This window comes from Sturnira hondurensis, unplaced genomic scaffold, assembly GCF_014824575.4.
Source record: "Sturnira hondurensis isolate 20B ecotype Veracruz unplaced genomic scaffold, ASM1482457v3 Scaffold0022201, whole genome shotgun sequence".
Classification (NCBI taxonomy): Eukaryota; Metazoa; Chordata; class Mammalia; order Chiroptera; family Phyllostomidae; genus Sturnira; species Sturnira hondurensis.
In genome coordinates, this window is record NW_028094832.1 from 2,492,619 (window position 1) to 2,512,218 (window position 19,600).

Genomic DNA, 19,600 nt, shown 5'->3' on the forward strand with positions numbered 1-19,600 from the left:
TAACAGACAAGTTAAGTCAAATTCACACTTACAACTTTGTTTTCTCTTGAACACAATTAAAATAAGTATAACAATTACAATGGTATAGATTCATACCTATTGATGATGGGTAATATCAGCAATACTTTGGATGATGTAAAACAGGTGGAGGTGGTAATATAGTGGAGATGACTGAATCCTGAGCGATAGTGAAAAGGGAGCCCATGCAAACACTAAGAACCCAGAAACAACTAGCAGCTGTCTGAGAAACACAGACTGAGGTACCGCTTCAAAACCCAGGGTTGGGTTCAATGTCTACATAAGGGACAGATAAATCCTACTTCTGTTTAATGTGTTTAGCATCTCTCATTCTTCTGCCTAAACAGATGCTGGAAGTTGCTGCGAGCAGAGAAATTGCATGAGAAAACTCCAGATCGGGGCTCACAGATGCTGTGGAAATCAGGAGAGTCTACAACACAGAGAGGAGAGGAACTAAGGGAATGTCCACATGCTGAGTCTTGGGACTCTCTGCAATTTAGTGTCGCATGGCTTCGGTAACACTGATGGAGAGGTGTGTGCTAATTCCTGCACCTCCGTTCCGCCCCACTAGGGAGATTAGAGCACCCACAGCTGGAAAAAAATGACCATAGTCCAGGAAAAGCTTCAGGGAATCTGACATTTGAAGCTAATCCCACCCCCGAATGAAGCTCACTCATTCCCAATTATCCTGAATTAAAGCTACCAGTTCGTGAGGCCTATAAATGTTATAAAGTTCCTTTCAACCAGTAGCTCTTTAATGTCATAAATCTCTTAAATGTGTATGTACAACAATGTGTTACTAGACAACTGAAGAAATATATATATATGAACATATAGATATATATGAGGTCTGTCCAAAACGTATGCAGCCATGTCATGTGAAAAGTAGAGACATTTGTTGAAGAACATACATGGAACATTGTACACAGGATAATGATGCCTCAGGCCCCTTCAAAGTAGGCACCTTGGGACCTCACACAGTTCTCCCAGTCGCCATCAGCTGCCCTGCCGTATTTTTGTGAATCTCATGGACAGCCTGAAAACACTTCCCTTTCAAAGGTGATTTGAATTTTAGGAAAAGCTGGAAGTTTGCAGGGTGCCAAATCTGTGCTGAGTCTCCTGGGTGATTTGAGGTTTCACCAAATAACTGCAGGAGACATAAAGCATGAGCCGGCGCACTGTCCTGATGACACTTTCAGTCACCAGTTGCCCACAGCTGTGGCAGTTTTTGTCGCGCTGCATCTCTCAACCAACTGAGCTAGTACTCCTGATTAACTGTTTGTCCTGGGGAGGCGTACTCGTGATGAACAACACCTTCCCAGTCAAAAAACACGGTTAACTTGGTCTTGATCTTGCTGTGACTTTGTCATGCCTTCCACGGGTGTGGAGAACCAGGTGACTTCCATTGGCATGACTGGGCCTTTGTTTCTGGATCCTCGCTGTATACCCATGATTCACCTCTGCTTATGACCTACTTGAGGTTCATATATGAGGTTCATATATGAGGTCTGTCCAAAACGTATGCAGCCATGTCGTGTGAAAAATAGAGACATTTGGTGAAGAATGGTTCATTGGTGGTGGTTTGAATCAAGTCATCAGCAACCGCAGCCCCGAGTTCCTTCCACTCTGGTAGCAAAAGCCATGGAATGAGTTTTGTCACGGCCTGTTTTATGCCAATATCCTGCATCAAACGCTCGGAGACAGTAGGTTTTGGAATCCCCAGATCAGCTTCTAGGTCTCCCACTGTCCGTCGCTGATCTTTGTTGACTGCAGCTCATACACGTTCAACATCTTGGGTGTTCACAAGCCTTCCAGAACATGGATCACCTTCAACAGATTCTCGACCATATTTGAAAAGTTTACACCACACTTTTATTGGCACTGCCCTCATTGCGTTGCCCCTGAGAGCCTTCTGAATCATCCGAATGGTTTCCACGGAGGAAAGTTCAAGCTTAACACAAACAGATCCACTGCTGTACCCACTCGGTCATTTTGAATGCAACAGCCACACAGCACACATGCTCCCTCAACAGTGTCTACTGCCCCCTACTGACTAGTACAATGAAGTCGTCATTGCTCATACGTGCCCGTTCCAGGCCTCTCTCCTTGGCTGCCAGGCTACATCGATGCCCCGCAAACTGTTGTCATTATATTAACAATGGCTGGACTTTTCCCGGACAGACCTCATATATTTTTGCAAAATTAGAAGTATATGGAGTTAATTAATGCCAAACTCTGAATGGCAGGTAGGAAATGCAACCCAGAAGAGAGACACACAGGGGACTTTTTGTAAGAGATGAATATTCAATTTTCTAATATAGGTGATGGATACATAAGAAGTTTAATGTAATAATATTCTTTATTCTGTTAACATGCACGTCACACATCATTTTATGTATGTTTCACATTTGAAGAGAAATCTACTATAATCAAGGATTGGGTCAGTACGAAGAATAACATAGTTACCTGAGATGTAGTTCCTGTCACTTGACTTAGATCCTGCTGGCTGAAGTCTTCAGTTTCATCGTTTTCAGTAACGGGAGATAAACCAGATGCTGGAGGCATTCCTTTCTTAATAAGAGATGGTACGAAATGACTAATGGGAAACAAAAACAACCTTATGTTACTTTCATCTATTTTTATTTATAGATTTATAAATAAATCTATAGTTATAGTTATAGTATTTATATATTTTAGGTAAATGCGTTCAAAGATAAAGTTGCATTGTATGTATACAGGTTTCCTAAACTTTTTGATTTTTTCCCTAGCTTGTGTGGTGTAAAAAAACTTAATTCACCTCAAGCTAACCTTCCCTGATCTACCTTAAACTGCCACTAGAGGGTAGCACAACCACATTTATGAGGCTCCCATTCAGTCCAAGGAAGCCAGGAGCGGAGAACGGGCACAGCCGGCACAGGTTGCTAAAGCAGAGAAAGGGCGTAGTTGGGAGCAGTTGCTTTTGAGGGCTTGCCAAGAAAACACCTGCGTTTGTGTTGACTTGAGAATTGTGACTCCACAGCAAAACGAGAGAGGGGACATTTCTTTCACGTAGGATGAAATGTCATTCACATATCTTTGTGTTTGGCTCTGACAGGTAAAACAATATGCTAGCAGATTCATTGCGGTATCACCCAGTGAATAGATTACTTGAATTCACAGAAGTATTATAGTCACTTGGACCAGGGCTATAGAAGTTATTCCACCTTAAATCAAGTAATAAAGCTGAGAGAAGACATGTGAAAATCAAGTAAAGAGACCAAATTGGGGAGTTCAGCTTATAAAAGCAACTATTTGTGGTCCCCATTAACATAGAGATTCTAGAAGTCTGGGGTGGGGGGGCGCGTTTTAAATCATGAGAAAATTTGTCCTGGTGGCTTTTGCTCTCAGTTCTTACAAGTACCAACCTCTGACTGATCAACCTGTGACCTCAATCAGCTGAGAGAAAATAAACAGGGATCCGAAACGGTAAGGCCTTCACCTGAGTAGGCAATGTTAATTATTTAATTAATTAGAAAAACTAGTAACACTAACATTGTGATGTTGTGTTTAGGGAACTTTTGTGTAGATGTGGTATAACACATGAAAGAATGTAGCATGTTATATAATCCAACGAATTTGGCTTTAAAATATATAACTTAATGTCTAACTTTTCAGTTTATGATTCAATTAAAACCTAAGAATATTTTGGCTTGTGAAGACTAATAATGCACATTACAAATTACGGTTCCACACATACATGATTTTGGTTTTTTTGAGCTTTTCATGTGATTTAACACATGGAAAGGTGTTTTTTTGCTAAAATTTTTGGCATTTAAATTACTTAAGAAGTGAAATACACAGTGGTAATGCTATAAGTACAATCAAATGTGTTAAAATTCAGCTAACTGAATTTACTTAACACTTTCATAGAAATTATTAGATTTGTATATGAAATAAGATGTACTGTAAATTAAGATGAGAATTAAAACTAGATTTACAAAGTGTAACAGCAACAAATTTCAAAAACCAAAGCAGAGCAGCACACGGTCTTTGCTGCTTGCGAAGCTGCCCCTCCCTTGAGGCCTGACGCTGCTACCGCCCACGCCTGCGTCTGCCGCCCCGCCACCCCGGGTCCTCTCCTCGCCCAGTTCTGTGTCCTGTCACTGACGCAGGGAAGGAACAGGCCCCTTACAGGTGACGGACTTAAAGGACATCACTAATGTTTTCAACCGTAGATAGAGCCCATTAAAAGGTAGATTAACCAGCTCTAATGTCAAGAGGCTTTAAAGGGAGATCATACAATGAGGCCTCTGGCATAAATTTTGACTGCTTTTCTTCATCAGCTTATGTGCTCATCATGGGTTTTAATATATCCAAAAGAAGGCTGAAACCCTATCTGATGGTCCTTATAAGTGTGAGCATACATTATAAATGTATGAAGTCCAAAATACATTCAGCCTTCACTGGTGTGGCTCAGTGGATTGAGTGCTGGCCTGAGAACCAAAGGGTCACGGGTTCGATTCCTAGTCAGGGCATGTGCCTGGGTTGCAGGCCCGGTCCCCAGTGGGAGCCATGTGAGAGGCAACCACACACTGATGTTTCTCTTCCTCTCTTTCTCCCTGCCTTCCCCTCTGTAAAAATAAATAAATAAAATATTTTTAAAAATAAATAAATAAAATAAAATGCATTCCAAAAGTACACAAAACATAAATGTACACCTTGCCAGATAATCAAAAACTAAAGTAAACATGGCCATATCACCATTATTCAGATCAAGGGACGTGAATGTGACTTGTGCCCCCCAAGCCCAGCCAGACGCCGCTCCCAATCAGGGCCGACTCTCCTGCCCACAGAAAACCATGACCGTGACCTACACCATACACTGCCCTTTAGCTTTCTTTTCTTAATGTGTATCTGTAGGATACTTACAAACAAACTGTGTACTTTTGGTACCAGACTTCTTTGATCTACTTCTGTGCGCGCATAACATCCATGCACGTTGATCTTTGTAGCGGTATTTCTTTAACTTTAGAGTAATGTATAATGTTGTATTATATTTGGCATTGGTTTACTGTGATATATCTAAATGTGGGGGGTGGGATGGTGTTTAAAATATATTTACATTATTTGAGATTTTTTGAGAACTTTCTGAATCTTGCCTTGATTTATTTTTGTACTTTTGGGATTACTCTCTCTCTCTCACACACACACACATACACACACACACACACACACGCACACATACACATATATTACATAATTATTTCCTAATCTCTCTATCCTTTATTCCGGAGATCCACTTGGAAGTATATTGGCATTTTTCAACTTATCCCATATGTCTTTTACTCCTTCCTTCTTTCCTCTACTTTATTTCCTTATTTCTTTCTCTTTCTTTCTCTCCCTCCCTCCCTCCCTCTCTCCCTTCTTCCCTCCCTCTCTTTCTGTTTCTTTTTTGTTTATTTGTGCTTTTGTTTTGGTCTCCATGCTTCAATCTGGATATTATCTTTGGACCTATTTTCTATTTTTCAATTCTCTTTTTTGCTGTATCTAACCTATGATGAAAAATACTTATGTGTTCTTAACTTCAGTTATTGCATTCCTTGTTTCTAGAATTCTTATTTGATTTTTAAAACCATTTTACATACCATTAGCTATTTTTATACTTTTACAACTTTATTAAGAGATACCTGAAATACTGTTAGTTGTATAAATTCAAGTGTGAATCTGATTCTCTTTGATCTGGTTATGTACCCAGGTATTTGTTATCTACCGCTGCATAAAAATTAGCATAATTGGAGTGATAGTCATCATACAGGCCACTTGTATCACCCACGATGCCTTTTTATTATTGCTCCTTGTGGACGCCTGGGGAATTCTCCAAACCATTAAAAACTTCAGACCCTGGAGTACAATCTTTCTTTCTCTTCTGATCGTCACATTCATGTTTTAGTAAATTTGGACTCCTCCTTAACCCCCTGTTCCCCTGCCGCCTCCTCTTTCTTCACTGCCTTTGTTTACCTTCAGTTCTTTTCTTTTTCCTTTTAAGAATAACAAACTTTGTCTCTCGGGCTTTTATAACAATCCTTTGATCTTGGGATTCAATTACCAGGTAATAACCCAAAACATTCATCAGTGCTAATGTTTATGTAAAACAGAAATTTTGTTGTGCTAAAGCAGTAAGCAAAGCTGAAAGTTTAGACCCTATTTCAGCCAATTCAGTATTTATCTTAACATATTCATTACTGTGAAATAGATCCTAATATGTTGTTTTTCTGTAATCACTGCATTAGCACGAGCTTTTGTACATTCACCACCAAATCATAAATTTCCACTTATAAAATAAAGTTGACTGAAATGTTTTAACTACCATATTAGGACACTTAAATTCAATTGGCTTTTTTAGTAGAACAGGGGAATTCCACCTAGTTATATAATAAAAATGAGTTGGATTTTCTTATGTTAATTTAAAAATAGAAATATAGGTCAAATTGTAAAAGCTAAAATATAATAGTGGTGTCACAATAAAACACTACAATTATAGGCAACTTACTAATACACTTCTTTTAATGTTTAAAAAGACTTTATGCAATAATGAAAATACTGTTTTAGAATATTTAATTACTGAGAACTTAATATGTGACTGGTGCAGCTAAAGAATTTATTTCTAAAATTTTATTAATATCAGTGATCTGAAATGTACATAGTCACGTGTGTTAGTGGCTACTATATTGTATAGAATATAGTAAAAAAATCTGAATAACTTAGATGCCTCAAAATATTTTGAATTTTGTTAGCATTTACTGAGCACGTATTATATCCTAGGCACTATTTACATGTCACAGTGTTACACTATAAATGTAAAGCCTGTATATAATCCTAAGGGTCCTTATTCTAATTATATATAAGCCATTAACTAATTAAAAATATGTAGTGATGTTTCTCATGGCCCCCAAAATGTAGGAGCAAATTTAGAGGAGACAAAGTTTTCAACCCTGTCCCCCTGATCTTTTTGTCCTGCTTTCCCTCTCCCTCCTTCTAAAAGTCCTGCTTTTACTGAGATGTTAAGGTGGGTTTTTGAGGCATAAGCCTGCCACCTTCTCAGGTTGCTGGCACCTGAAGTAAAACCACTTTCCTTCTCACACACACACGAAATTGTCTAGAAGCAGATCATATTGAGGAGTAATAAAGAAATAATTGGAACTCTGAAAGCGAAACTAAAAACGAACCCACTCCAGAAAAGGCCAGTAGTCTGGGGCCATTGAATATTAAGGGTAGTTTTTTGAAGTCCCTCTGATACAAGAAAACAGCAGAGCAATAATGTTCAGTACGACTCCTCTAGGAAATAAGGGAACATCTGAGTACGCTCTATTTAGGGAGAAAAATATGGTTAATATATTCATAACATATAAAGTAGTTGACAAAACGCAACTTTTTATCAGATCAATGACAACAACGATGATAGAGTTAACGTCATTCATTGGTATATTATATTGCATCACCAGTTAGGACATTTTCTGCCCCAACCAGCAGAAAGTGGACTTCATTTTAGGGCTGGTAGACACAGAGTTGGCTTTGTGACTGCAAAGTCTAACAGGAATGGAAAATAATTTACACACTATTTATTACCTAACTGGAAACCTAAGAGGCATGTGATTGGTGTGAAATATTTGAAGCTGTGATATGTAGAAAGAAAGCAAAACTGAGCCTTATGAGCCTAACAGCCTCACAGGTTATTCCTTTTAGGGCAAGAACTGCATTCACCTGGGAAACTTCTTGACAGAACACGTTACTTGCTGGGTCAAGGGAGGGGTAAGGAGAGAAGTGCTTTCAGGACAGTCTGTGGGGAGGCAGCACAAAACCCAAACTAACCTGCTCTGCGAAGGAGAACTAGCCAGGTGAGGACAGAACGGCCTGAAGGAAAGAGGGACGGACTATCCAGCAGGCGGGAAGCTGGGAGACCAGTGGTGGCCAATGGGGATCCCCAACGGTGGAAGGGCTGGACGATTTCAAAGCAGAAGTATCTAGGCCTCGCTTTTAACTAACTGGGTTAGTAAAATATGACCAAAATATAATACCTCCCTCAATCTATCCATACTTTCCATAAAACCATTTTAAAAGGTCTATTGTATACGCAAATATTTTGGGTATTTTTCTTACTTTGTTTTGGTTTTGGTTTTCCTTGCTCGGTTGGTTGGAAGGAAGGGGAAATAGAGAGGGATAAAGGCAGAACGGGTTCTGGGTCCGGTGGGTGAGGAACAGAGCGGGGAGCAGAGCCAGGGCGCGTGGAACGCAGACGGGGCGGCGGAAGTGGGACTTCACAACCAGAGAGGCGCGCTCGGTTCAGCACGCCAGACCGAGTACGAGTGTGTTGCATTGTAGCCTCCTGCCTCCCGCAGTCCCACTGGGGTCTCAGCAGAAACAAAAAGAAATAATGGTAAAACCATACTGAACTGGCAAAATAGAGGTGTGTATCATGATTAAATCCGTAACACACCCCTTGGAGACAGATGGGAACTAATCGATAGCAAAGCCCGGCAAAGCCTAGAAACCAAAACCCCATTCTCACACAAAAGCGGGGCACCTGAAGTCTGCGGGGTGACCCTGAAGCCTTGCTGATGAACCTTAAAGTTGCAGAGACCAAGGAGAGACACAGCAGCTCAGCGCGGAAGGACAGAGAGGGCAGGCGGGCGAACCACCCGGTCACCTTCACAGCAAGGGACTCGGACTTTTCTCAATAGTTTATTTTTATTGAATTTTTCATTTATCTCCTTTATACCCTCTTCCATCTCTACCTACCCCTTCACCCTGCAATCCTCACATCGCTTTTTCTTTTTTGTTTCTTCCCTGCACCCACCAGACCCCCATCTCGAGCTGTCAGCCTGCGCTCTCTCTCTGAGTCTGTCTCTATTTTGCTTGTTGGTTCAGTTTGTTCATTAGATACCATATATGAGTGAGATCACATGTTAGTTGTCTTTCTTTGACTGGCTTATTTCATAATTCAAAAGAACACAAGAAACCCTACATTCATTGCAGTGTGACTTACAATCGCCAACATTTGAAAGCAGCCCAGGTGTCCACCAGTAGGTGAGTGGACAAAACAACCACGGGACATTTACACAATGGAATACTATTCGGCTGTAAAAAAAGGAGAAAATTTTACCCTTTGTGACAGCATGGGTGGACCTTGAGGACTCAATTTTTTGGCCTCAGGTACAGCCTCTGTAGTGGCTCTGAAGTTGAAGTACAACTTTAAATTGGGCTATCAGTGAGGGAGATAGGAAGAGGAGTGGGCGGGGCCTCAGACACTCACACAGGGAGGTGGGGAGAGCCACCTGTCCCACAGGCTGGTGGCAAGTTCTACCACCAGCTGCACAATCACCGACATCAGGGATCCTGAACTTGGGCTTCTAATTATTTCTGCAAAACACATTCTGTGAGGTACAGCCAGAGACTTTGGGACATACCTTTGTGATGACAATTATTATATTTTATTGTAATTATTTACCGATACATCTGGCTTCCCCAGAAGCTAACATCTGCAGGGCAAGACAAGTATGTTATCTTTCTATTGCCAAGTGAAACACAGTGCCTTGAATTAGTTTTCTAGGTTGCCTGGGTTGCTTAGACAATAGCAATTTGTTTCCTCCTAGTTCTGGGAGCTGTGAGTCTGAGATCAGGGTGCCAGCACAGGCAGTTCCTAGGGCAGACCCTCTTGCTGGGTTGTAGACAGCTCCCTCCTCGCTGTGTCCTCACATGACCTCTCCCCAGTGATGAAGAGACGGAGTCGGGGAGGGAAAGAGCAAGTGGTCTGTCTCCTTCTGAGGGCACTAATCTTAGGATCTCATTTAACCATACTTCCTTCCCTCGAGGCTCTATCTCCAAAAACAGCCACACTGGGGCTAGCGCTTCAACATGTTGAATTTAGCAAGATATAACATTCTGCCCATAACACACATAAAAGGGGAGCAAGACATGTCATTTAGGTGAATTAGTAAAAGCATAAGCTATACAAGATCAAGGAAATGTCCTTTAACAGGTTTTGTACATTTCACCTTTTGATTAAATTATTTTTTCAAAATGTTCCAATTTGGTGTTATTTTAAACCACACAAACCACAAAATATTTTTTTCGAGAGCAAGATGCATTTGTGGGAAAGAGAGTAAGTACTTACGTTTCAGTTGGAATCATGAGTGGAGTCATTCTATAATTCAGAAATGGACTCGATATTTCAAGAAATTGTTCAGGTTTCTTTATTATTATTTCTAAAAAGAAATGGCAGTGTGATGTACTTTTTATTCCATCTTATAAAAGTACATGCAATACTAGTTAGATTGCTATTTACCCAGCTTTAACTCAATAGAGTTAAATAGGAATGTCCTAGGATACATGTTTGTTTTTCTTCAATTGAAAAAGCTTATCAATCATGCCAGTGTGAGATTCCTTTAGCTTGCTCCTCAGTTGCTTTTCAGAGTTACAGCGTGAAACAATGAAGTATCAATGGGAATCATTAGCAATGTCTTCTGGGGTTATTACTTGGCATTCCCTCCTATTTCATGGACTGGAATGACTGTAAGTCTTTTAATAAAAAAAGGTGTTCACTTAGTTAATTCCTATGCAATTGCTCAGGACATGAAGAGAAAATGAGGACCAACACAGGGGAAGAGCAGTGGAAGAACAGAGATGTAACAAAGTAAAGGTCATGAGTAGCAAAGAAAACAGTAGGTCAAGGACATGTGGATATTCCCACGGGAGTCTGAAGCTGATCTACAAGGAATTCTCTGAACACTGACATTGAACACTAGGGAAGGTGTTTTAATAGGAGCTCCTGCAACAATGACCATTGGAGGAAACCAGGTGAGGCGTTGGCACCTGGACGTGAGTCTTGTGTGCTGGTTCTAGGGTAACCAACCTCTAATGTGACCTCTCTCTCCACTTCCTGTGAAGCTTCACTCTGAGAAGTAAACCCACGATAGAGAAGAAAGACTCAGGTAGAGAGCCTCAAGGTGGGACAGGACAATTGTGGAAATGCACCACTTCTAAGATTCTCTTGTCCAGCTTATTGAAGCAATCACATGCATAGAATTACGAGACAATCAAGAGGGAAATCAGAAAATACCTGCATGTTGAATATTTTTCCTTTCATTCAGCAATTCCTTAATGATCTGAATGAACGATGGCTTTAAGTGTGCCTCCATGCTTTTAATTAAAATGTCGTATTTAAAGGTAAAAAATTTTCTTTCCTTTCAAGTGTCTTTCGGCGCTTTTTGGCACTAGTAACCCGTTGCAGAAACACAAAGAATGTGAAAAAATGACTAAAATCATCTAGCAAAAAGGACAGAGGCAGATAGGTCAAAATAAAGAACAAATTAACCATTTCTGTTCTACACCCAAACCAGATAATATTCTTTATTCTTTGTTCTTTTCTGGCAAGAATAAAACATTCTGTGCTAGAGAAATCTTGGCTACCAGCTCTCCTAGCTATATGAATGTAGACAGAAAGCGTGATTACAAGGTTATTAGTTGTTATTTCTGTTTTAAAAATGGGGACATTATGGGTAGAAGTGGATTGTAAGGAACAGGTATGTAGTTCAGTACATGTGGTTATTGCAGCTTTAGGCCCCTGGGTACCACTGAGATGTATGTGTTACACTGTGTCTGAGATGTGCCTCCCTGTTCAGCTACAATGAAGAGTCATCCAGGCTTGAGCTGGTAGCAGGGGGACACACCAAACATCACCACCAAGGGAGGTTTGAGCCATGGTTCGTGGGACTGAATGTTTGAAGCACATTTACAAGCTTCACTGGGATGCCTTCAATAAATTAGTGTGTTCATTGTGGCTTTGCTTTCCTTGTTCGTTCAGTGATGGGCTGTGAACACAGCCCCTAATGCAATAACCCCGGGAACATGAATACACTCAGAGAATAATGAGGTGTTAGAAAAGACAAAATGAGAAAACACAAAAACAAGAAAATGAACACCAAAAAATGACAAAAAGCTGTTGTTATTAAACATAATTTAAGTTTTTTGACATATATATATATATATATATATTAGAGCACTCCAGTTTTTTAGCATCCTTGAAAAAATATTACAAGCGCTAAAGTAGCTATGGAAAGGTTACTTATGTTGAAACATACACAAATGATGAGTTATTCTGCCAGGTCATAATTTGTAAATTATTTGTGTTTTAATTTCATCTCCTTATGTTTGTGCTTCTGCTGTAAAATTGATTTTTTATTTATGGTCGCATTCATTGCCTCTCTTGCCATCTTGTTTTCTCTCCCATTCAGAGTTGGTGTCATGAAAAATGGAGGAAGAATGAAGACTTTTAAAGGAAAATACTAAGGGACTGAGGATTTAGATGTCCACTGTGGGAAATTCAGCGATGAACCGAGAGAATCATATCAAGGTGGGAACTGTTCCCCCGCCTCCCCCTCAGCCAGTGTGAATCTGTTGATTCCGGAGGGTAACTGCCACCCATGAAGGGGCCACATGGCAGTATTTATGATCCTATGTAAATAGGACGGAAGTTCGAGTCCTAAATAGAAGCAGTTACTTCAAAGGCTGTGTCCCCTATAGAGATTTCCATATCAGAAGCTCATGCCAGCGGCTTAGCCCAGGCTACCTAAGTTCTCATATTATTTACTGCAAACAACTTCTCTTCCACCATAATAGTCATAATGCCATCGCCCAAAGAATGGCTTTGACACATCTGGTCAGTTTAGACATGAACCAAATTGCTTGCCTTTTGTGGAGAATTAATCCTTTAAAGGTATAAAATTCAGATGTAAATGTGTTTCCATTTGATCAAAAGTACATTTATTTTCTTTTCACATTCACTATTACTTAGTATCCGTTTCAGGCACACATCACAGAGGCTAGACAATCATGCACTCTTCAAAGCAGACGGAAAACTAAACGAAGGCTTTAGGTGTAATGCTGGGTGGTCTCATGACCAGTGAACGTGTGAGGCTTCCATAGGAAGAAGTATTGATCAGAAAGATTACCAGACCACATAAACCATACCTTGGGGTTCGTCTGTTATCACAGTTTCCCTTTTTTGACGAAAGAGTTTCCAGGGAGGCACGGGGGGTGGTTTGGGGGGAGCTATGAGAGGGCAGGACCTGGTTCTGGTCACCAGCATGGGATGGCTGCAGATGTGTGACAGGCCGTATTCTCTCAGCTTCTCAGCGGAAGAGGCCTAACGGGCAGAAAGCAGAGTCGAAAGGATGCTTGCAGTCACCTCGTGCACGTAAAACAATACTTTGTCGTAAAAATTCCATCACCACTATAGAGATGCAGCAGTAAGAAAGGAAAAAATAACCAGCTGTATTCCCACTTTTCTTAATATAAGCACTATCACCATTTGTATCTCCTAATACCTTTCATTTTTTTTCTGGGGCCCCATTTCTTTATTCACAAACTGAGAGACTGGAACTATAAGTTACTTTTGAGTTCTAAAAGTTTGACTCTACGAGATTACAAAACTCTTAGCACATGTGTTTTGGTCCCAAATTAATCAGTCATTATTTTTATGGGTTAAAACTTTGATACCGGTGCTTAATACAAAGTGTGTGTGTGTGTGTGTGTGTGTGTGTGTGTGTGTGTATGCATGTGTGTTTTCATCTCTGGCAGTTGCTAAATAATGTTGACAACATCCACTGCACTGAGCAGGTCAGGTCAATGGGGCGAGAAGCTAAGCAGCTGCCGTGTCTACAGCTCACACCCCCACTGGCCAGCAGCGGCTCCCCACAGGAAATCTCCAGGTCCCTCCCGACCATGGAACCATTCACAGAAGGACTGGTGATTCAGGCTGCCCTGGACCCTGCTCCCACACGTGTGCTTTCCGTATCCCACCGTTCAGATCTCCCAAGCCATCCAGGATAACACTGAAGCGGTACTTCAGTTGGTGACTGCGGGCTGAAATACGCTGTCGGAAATCAAGAAGCACGTGAAAACTAAAGGAATCTATGCTGTAATCAAACACTGATGCTCAGTCTAAATGTTGGAGCAGTTAAAATCAAATAAAATATCAACTACACTCAGTCAGTTTTACCAATAACTATGTTTCTTCCTAGTGATTTTTGCATCATTTTTTTCAAATATTTTATTTATTTATTTTTCTTTAGAGGGGAAGAGAAGCAGAGAAATATCAACGTATGCTTGCATCTCGTGGGTCCCCTGCTGGGAACTGGCCTGCAACCCAGGCACGTGCCCCAACTGGGAATCTAACCACCATCCTTTGGTTCACAGGCCTGCGCTCAATCCACTGAACCACACCAGCCAGGGCTGCATCATTTCTATTCACATTTCTTTTTCTCTGTTTTACTTTTATATTTTAAATTTTATTTATTTTTTATTTTTTAAAATATATTTTTATTGATTATACTATTACGGGTGTCCCAATTTTTCCCCCTTTGCCCCTGTTGACCCAGTACCCCTCTTCCCTCCAGAAATCCCTCCCTTATTTTGTGTCCATGGGTTGTGCATATAAGTTCTTTGGCTTCTCCATTTCCAAAAACAAATGAAGTGAACAACTAGAACAGAAACAGAATCATAGGTATGGAGATCATTTAGAGAGTTATCAACTGGGATGAATAGGGAAAAGGTGCTGGGACTAAGAAGCTTAAACTGGCAAGTACAAAATAGACAGAGGGAGCTATTCACATTCCTATGTGGATAGAAATGCTTGGAAAGGTAAATGTACAAGCTGTCATTAGGACCGGAGACCCAGCTTTCAGCCTATTCCAAATTATTCTATGGCCTCAGCTAGAACATGCCTCAGTCTTGGGACTTTTTCTATAGCTCAGTCTGATCTTCAGGGAAGCACAAAATAAGAGCAGACATCGGTGAGAAAGGAGGGTTCTGCCCGAGTCCAGAGATTAATGCATCATTATAACAATTAATGACCATAAAAAAGGAATTAACCAGGGTTCTACTGAGTCTAAATGAGCCATTTAAAAGTGTTGTAAATATTCAAAATAAAAGAGAGTGACTCGATGTTTAAAAAAAGGACTAATTGAAAAGGAGGTAGAATTGTCACATCTTTATCCCTTCTGTGAATGTTTGGCATTTATTGAAAAAGATATCAGAAACTCTGGAATTATGCCTTATAGTAGCTTAACAACTCTCTGTATGGATGTAATAAAGTCTAAACCTTTTTTCTACAGATGTAACCCTGTCAGATTTTAGAAATTTCACAATATTTGAAAGTAGTCCTTTTAATGGGAATTTATGATAGAATTTATTGGTGCTATTCAAAAAGACAATGCCTCCGTTACAGCAACAAAAAATTGTATTTCAATAAAATTTATATTGAAGTAATATCAAAAATAAAGGCCATACTTCAAATACTATTTATCAGCTGCATATTTTTCAGATAGTTTACTATTTATAAAATTTGGTAAAAACCTCAGTTCCTTCTTACAAGTGCAACAAAAGTTGTGTTATACTTAATTTCCACTTTTGAGCTGTCAAGCACTGGAAAGCAAAACAAGTTACCACATTTTGAGAATGTAAGATATTGTGTGAAATAATTAAGCTTGGTCTTAATAACTAACTACTGTGTTGTTCGAGTTACCCACAAAAGCACAAGCTTGATTTAAGGTATGTGAGCAGCTTTGTCTTGCTTCATTTTATGTCTAACGTGCAATATTTCTGAACAATGTAAAGTAATGCAGTTAATAATTATAGTTTGATGTTGAGAAACCTTGTTGAAGGAACTCAAGTGTCCTTAGATTAGGAAATTAGGGACAGAGAGGAATTTAGAGTAATGGACCATTCTAGTGAAAGGCTGAGTAGGCACTCAAAAATACTTTAAAATAATTCATGTGATCAAGGCTCCTTGCCCAGAGACCCATTCACTCCTTCACCCTATCCCAGCCCAAATACTCCGAAAGTAGGGGTTTGAGCGGTAGGAGAAGGTCTTCTAGAGCTCTCAGGTCAGCCAGCTAAATACAGCTAAACCCATTTAGAACACTCAAAACCAGGAAGATAGGGCAAATGTGGAGTAACTCATGACATCTTTTTCCTTCCCAGGTTTTGTTGTTTTTTTTTCTTCTCAAATTCTGGACCAACTCTTTCAATCAATGTAAGGTAGTCTTTATTTTACATGTTGGGTCTTTGCCTTTGGGGCTCTAGCTTTTATCAAATGAGAGGAGGTACCATATAACAAAATTCCATTAGAACAGATTTTTTTCTGTAGATTTATCTTTAAAACATGATATCTCAATTCTATTTTGATTTTTACCAGGAGAACTGGATTGCCCTGATAGCTGATGGGAAAGAGTCAGCAGGCAAGTTAGGGGATTGCGACCCCACAGTTGGTTCATTGCCGCCTGGAAGTCTGTTGAACTGCTGTTACAGACCCTGAGCTCACTGCTGAGCCCCGGGCCCCTTAAGCCGTTTCCACCCCCCCCCCCCCCCCCCCCCCCCCCCCCGCTCGAGGGATTGGTAATATTCTTTTTACGTCCTAACTCCCTTCAGCGTCTCAAGCTGTGCCTACGACTTCTTCCCTTGCAACCTATTTAACCTCTAGTAGTTCCCTGATCCCAGTGGCTTCCCCTTCACCTCCAGGCTGTCCTCTGCTTTGGACAGGTTTTCCTATTTATTAGGCTAACTTCTTAGGGATGCTGCTCAAACATGGCTTCCTTTGGGAAGAATTCCCAAGTCAACCATTAGACAGAAAGATACGTTTTCGCTAAGGGTCTCATATTCATTGTTCCACTCATTCATTCACGCGATCACCCATCCCATACACGTTACGTGGACTCCACCTGTACCGCCTGCCAGGCACCCAGTCTGCTTTCGTTATACCAGGTTTCTAACTTTACTACCGTCGTTTGCTTCTCTGCCTCCCTCGTTAAACTCGGAGCTTTGGTAGGAGGCTCTTGTTAATCCAGCTCATTATGGTGTCCTCAGAGCCTAGATCTTTGTCTAGCACATAACACTAGATAATCAATAAACATCTGTCGCATTATGAATAAACATGCCATTTTTGTCTTTTAAATTCAAATTTTACTTTGCACTTCAATGTGGATGTAGAAAGTCCACACGGATTATTTGGAGTCCCTTTCTTTTCGTAACGCATTCGTCCCATCCTTACGTTTGTGTCTGAAACAGTGTGTAAGTACCCCCCCCTACATGGGACCCTGGCACTCCACAAAGCGTGTAGTCCACGGTGCCAGAATATTTCATCTCTCTGGGTCATCTAGAACAGCACCCAGGTCACTGCCGTGAGAAGAAATTTAAAAAATACTGAGATGTTCACAAGAGACAAGAGTTGGAGGGAGGCCTGGGGGGCAGGCACACTTAGATTTACTCATGTTAAAGTTAATTAACCTGGAATTAAAACAGAAACTGACTCTATATACTCATGATGGCACATTCGTCCTATTGGCTTGACCATATTATCCCTGTTACGGGGCAGCCTTTCACAGGTAGGGACAGTTTCCATCTAAAATAAAAGAAAGGTGGGGAGGACAAAGACGGGGGAGGAAGAAGAAATGATAACATTATGCTCCTTGGGTAAACCTCCAGAAGACAAGTGTAATGCAAAGTAAAGTGCAATTATCATCCTATTGGGATATTAACATTTCACCCAAATTTCCACTGAGTTTTTTTCATTTTTTTAAATTTATTTCTTGTTCGAGTACAATTTTCTATCTTATATTCCCAGCCCTAAATTTTTAATACTTAGATGTTTCTAATTAACCAAATAACCATCTATAGATACAATTACAGTTGGCTCTCCATATCTGTGGGTTCTGCATCAACAGATCCACCCTACCTGGCATTGAAACATCAGGGAAAAAAGTTACTTTGTGGTTAACATGCCCTGTAGAGTTAGGCCTACCGGCCATGCTTGTGGCTGTGCTGAGTATGTAAAGCCTTTTCCCCCCTTGTCCTTGTTCTTTTAACAATACAGTATGACAACTATTTACATGGCATTTGTACAGAGCTAGGTGTCACGAGTATTCTGGAGGTGATTTAAAATACGCAGGAGGATGCACATAGATTATATGCAAATGCTACACCATTTTTATGTAAGGGGCTTAAGCATCCTCAGAATTTGGTTTCTGTGGGGAGTCCTGGAGCCAATGGCCTGTGGACACTCTGGCTCAGTGGATACCATTGCACCAGCTAGTCTCACACTTACTCTTTAAAATATATTTTCCTTCATTATCTTTATTTTTTATTTAAAAGTTTAATGTAGTGACTATTTTTAATTTAAGAGTTTAATGTAGTGACTTCAGAACCTATGGAAGCTTGAAAACACAGCGCTAAATGTCTGGAAGTCTCCCAAAGAGTTAGGATTCAGTAGGCCCCAAATGCAGTAGGGTGTTTGTCAAAGTAAGTTGAAGAGTAATCTGGTGGTGGTTATTCTTTATAAAAGAAGGAGAGAAATGACTTTTATGTCCAAGAACAAAACATAAAGTTTAAAAATATGAGAAACCCATACATCCCCTGCAACTACTAAATACTATGTTGCCAAATCTTTAACACTGTGGATAAATGTTAATGACACAGTGTTAAGTGAAAAAGCCAGATTCCAAAAAGAACATAAAATTCAACTGTACTGTGCAAAAAAAGTATATATATGTACACACAGACTATATGCATAGAAGAAAAAAGTTAAAGAACATGTACTAAAATGTCAATATTGCTTAGGCTAGGTGTTGATACTATAAATATTTTAATTTCATTCTCTTTGTACATATTTTCTAAAGTTCCTATAAGCTGTCAAATTTACAAGGAAAAAGCAGTTAACATTTTCTGTGTGTATTATTTAAAGATACACTGGGGCAACAGCTCTGGTTTACTAGTTCTGGATGTGAATTAACTTCTATCATGTTTATGTCTGACCTGTTTACAAAAAGATGAATTATAATTATTTAGAAATGACTTACATGATTTTTACCAAAATATATAATTTACATTTTTTTAGTTTGCTTATATGGGAAAGAACTGATAAAACATGTCTGTATTTTTAAAAGATGGAGCCATTGCAGTCATCAAAGATAATTTTAATGTTCTGAGTCCTTGTGTCCAGGTGCCTCATTTTAAAGGAAACTAAAATTCAGTAATAGAATTTTAATTAACTTCTAGTATACCTTTTATCACAAGCAGCAATCACACACACATGCATGCACACGCACGCACACACACACACACCCTATAAATGATACTGTGCTTCTGGCCTGGAGAACTTACCATTTCCTCTAATGTGAAGATCTTCTTCTCAAACAAATACAGAGGTGTGAAGGTAGCGTACACGACCATGTGAAGGGGCTGTATCGCTGAGGAACCTGCAAAAACAGACATACTGTGCCATGAAAATTTTGGACAAAATGGGTCCGTCAGTCAAACTGGTCAAATTCAGTCAAATTCAGTCCAAATGGGTAGGTCATTCCTTCATGAATAGTATGACAGAATTAAAAGTGAACGAGTTAGGATTAAATTCCTTATTTTTTGCTGGTGAATAAAAAGGCACATATTCTAAACATATTTAATAAATGTTATATCTGAAATGTGCAGTCATGATATAAAATATCTCATTCATTTTACCTTGATAACAGTACCATTTAATTGCTTACAAGTCATT

General features: G+C 39.9%; 1 protein-coding gene across 5 annotated transcripts in view; it reads right to left on the reverse strand.

Moving 5' to 3' along the window:
* The window catches only part of ADGB (androglobin), a 122,902-nt gene that overhangs the window by 58,778 nt on the left and 44,524 nt on the right, over positions 1–19,600 (reverse strand). For all 5 annotated transcript variants that reach the window (XM_037034800.1, XM_037034802.1, XM_037034799.1 and 2 more), the window contains 4 exons: positions 19,210–19,304; positions 13,024–13,198; positions 10,169–10,259; positions 2,485–2,614 (listed from right to left, as the gene is read on the reverse strand). In XM_037034800.1, coding sequence (XP_036890695.1) covers positions 2,485–2,614; positions 10,169–10,259; positions 13,024–13,198; positions 19,210–19,304 — 491 coding nt within the window. The remainder of the gene's footprint in view (positions 1–2,484; positions 2,615–10,168; positions 10,260–13,023; positions 13,199–19,209; positions 19,305–19,600) is intronic.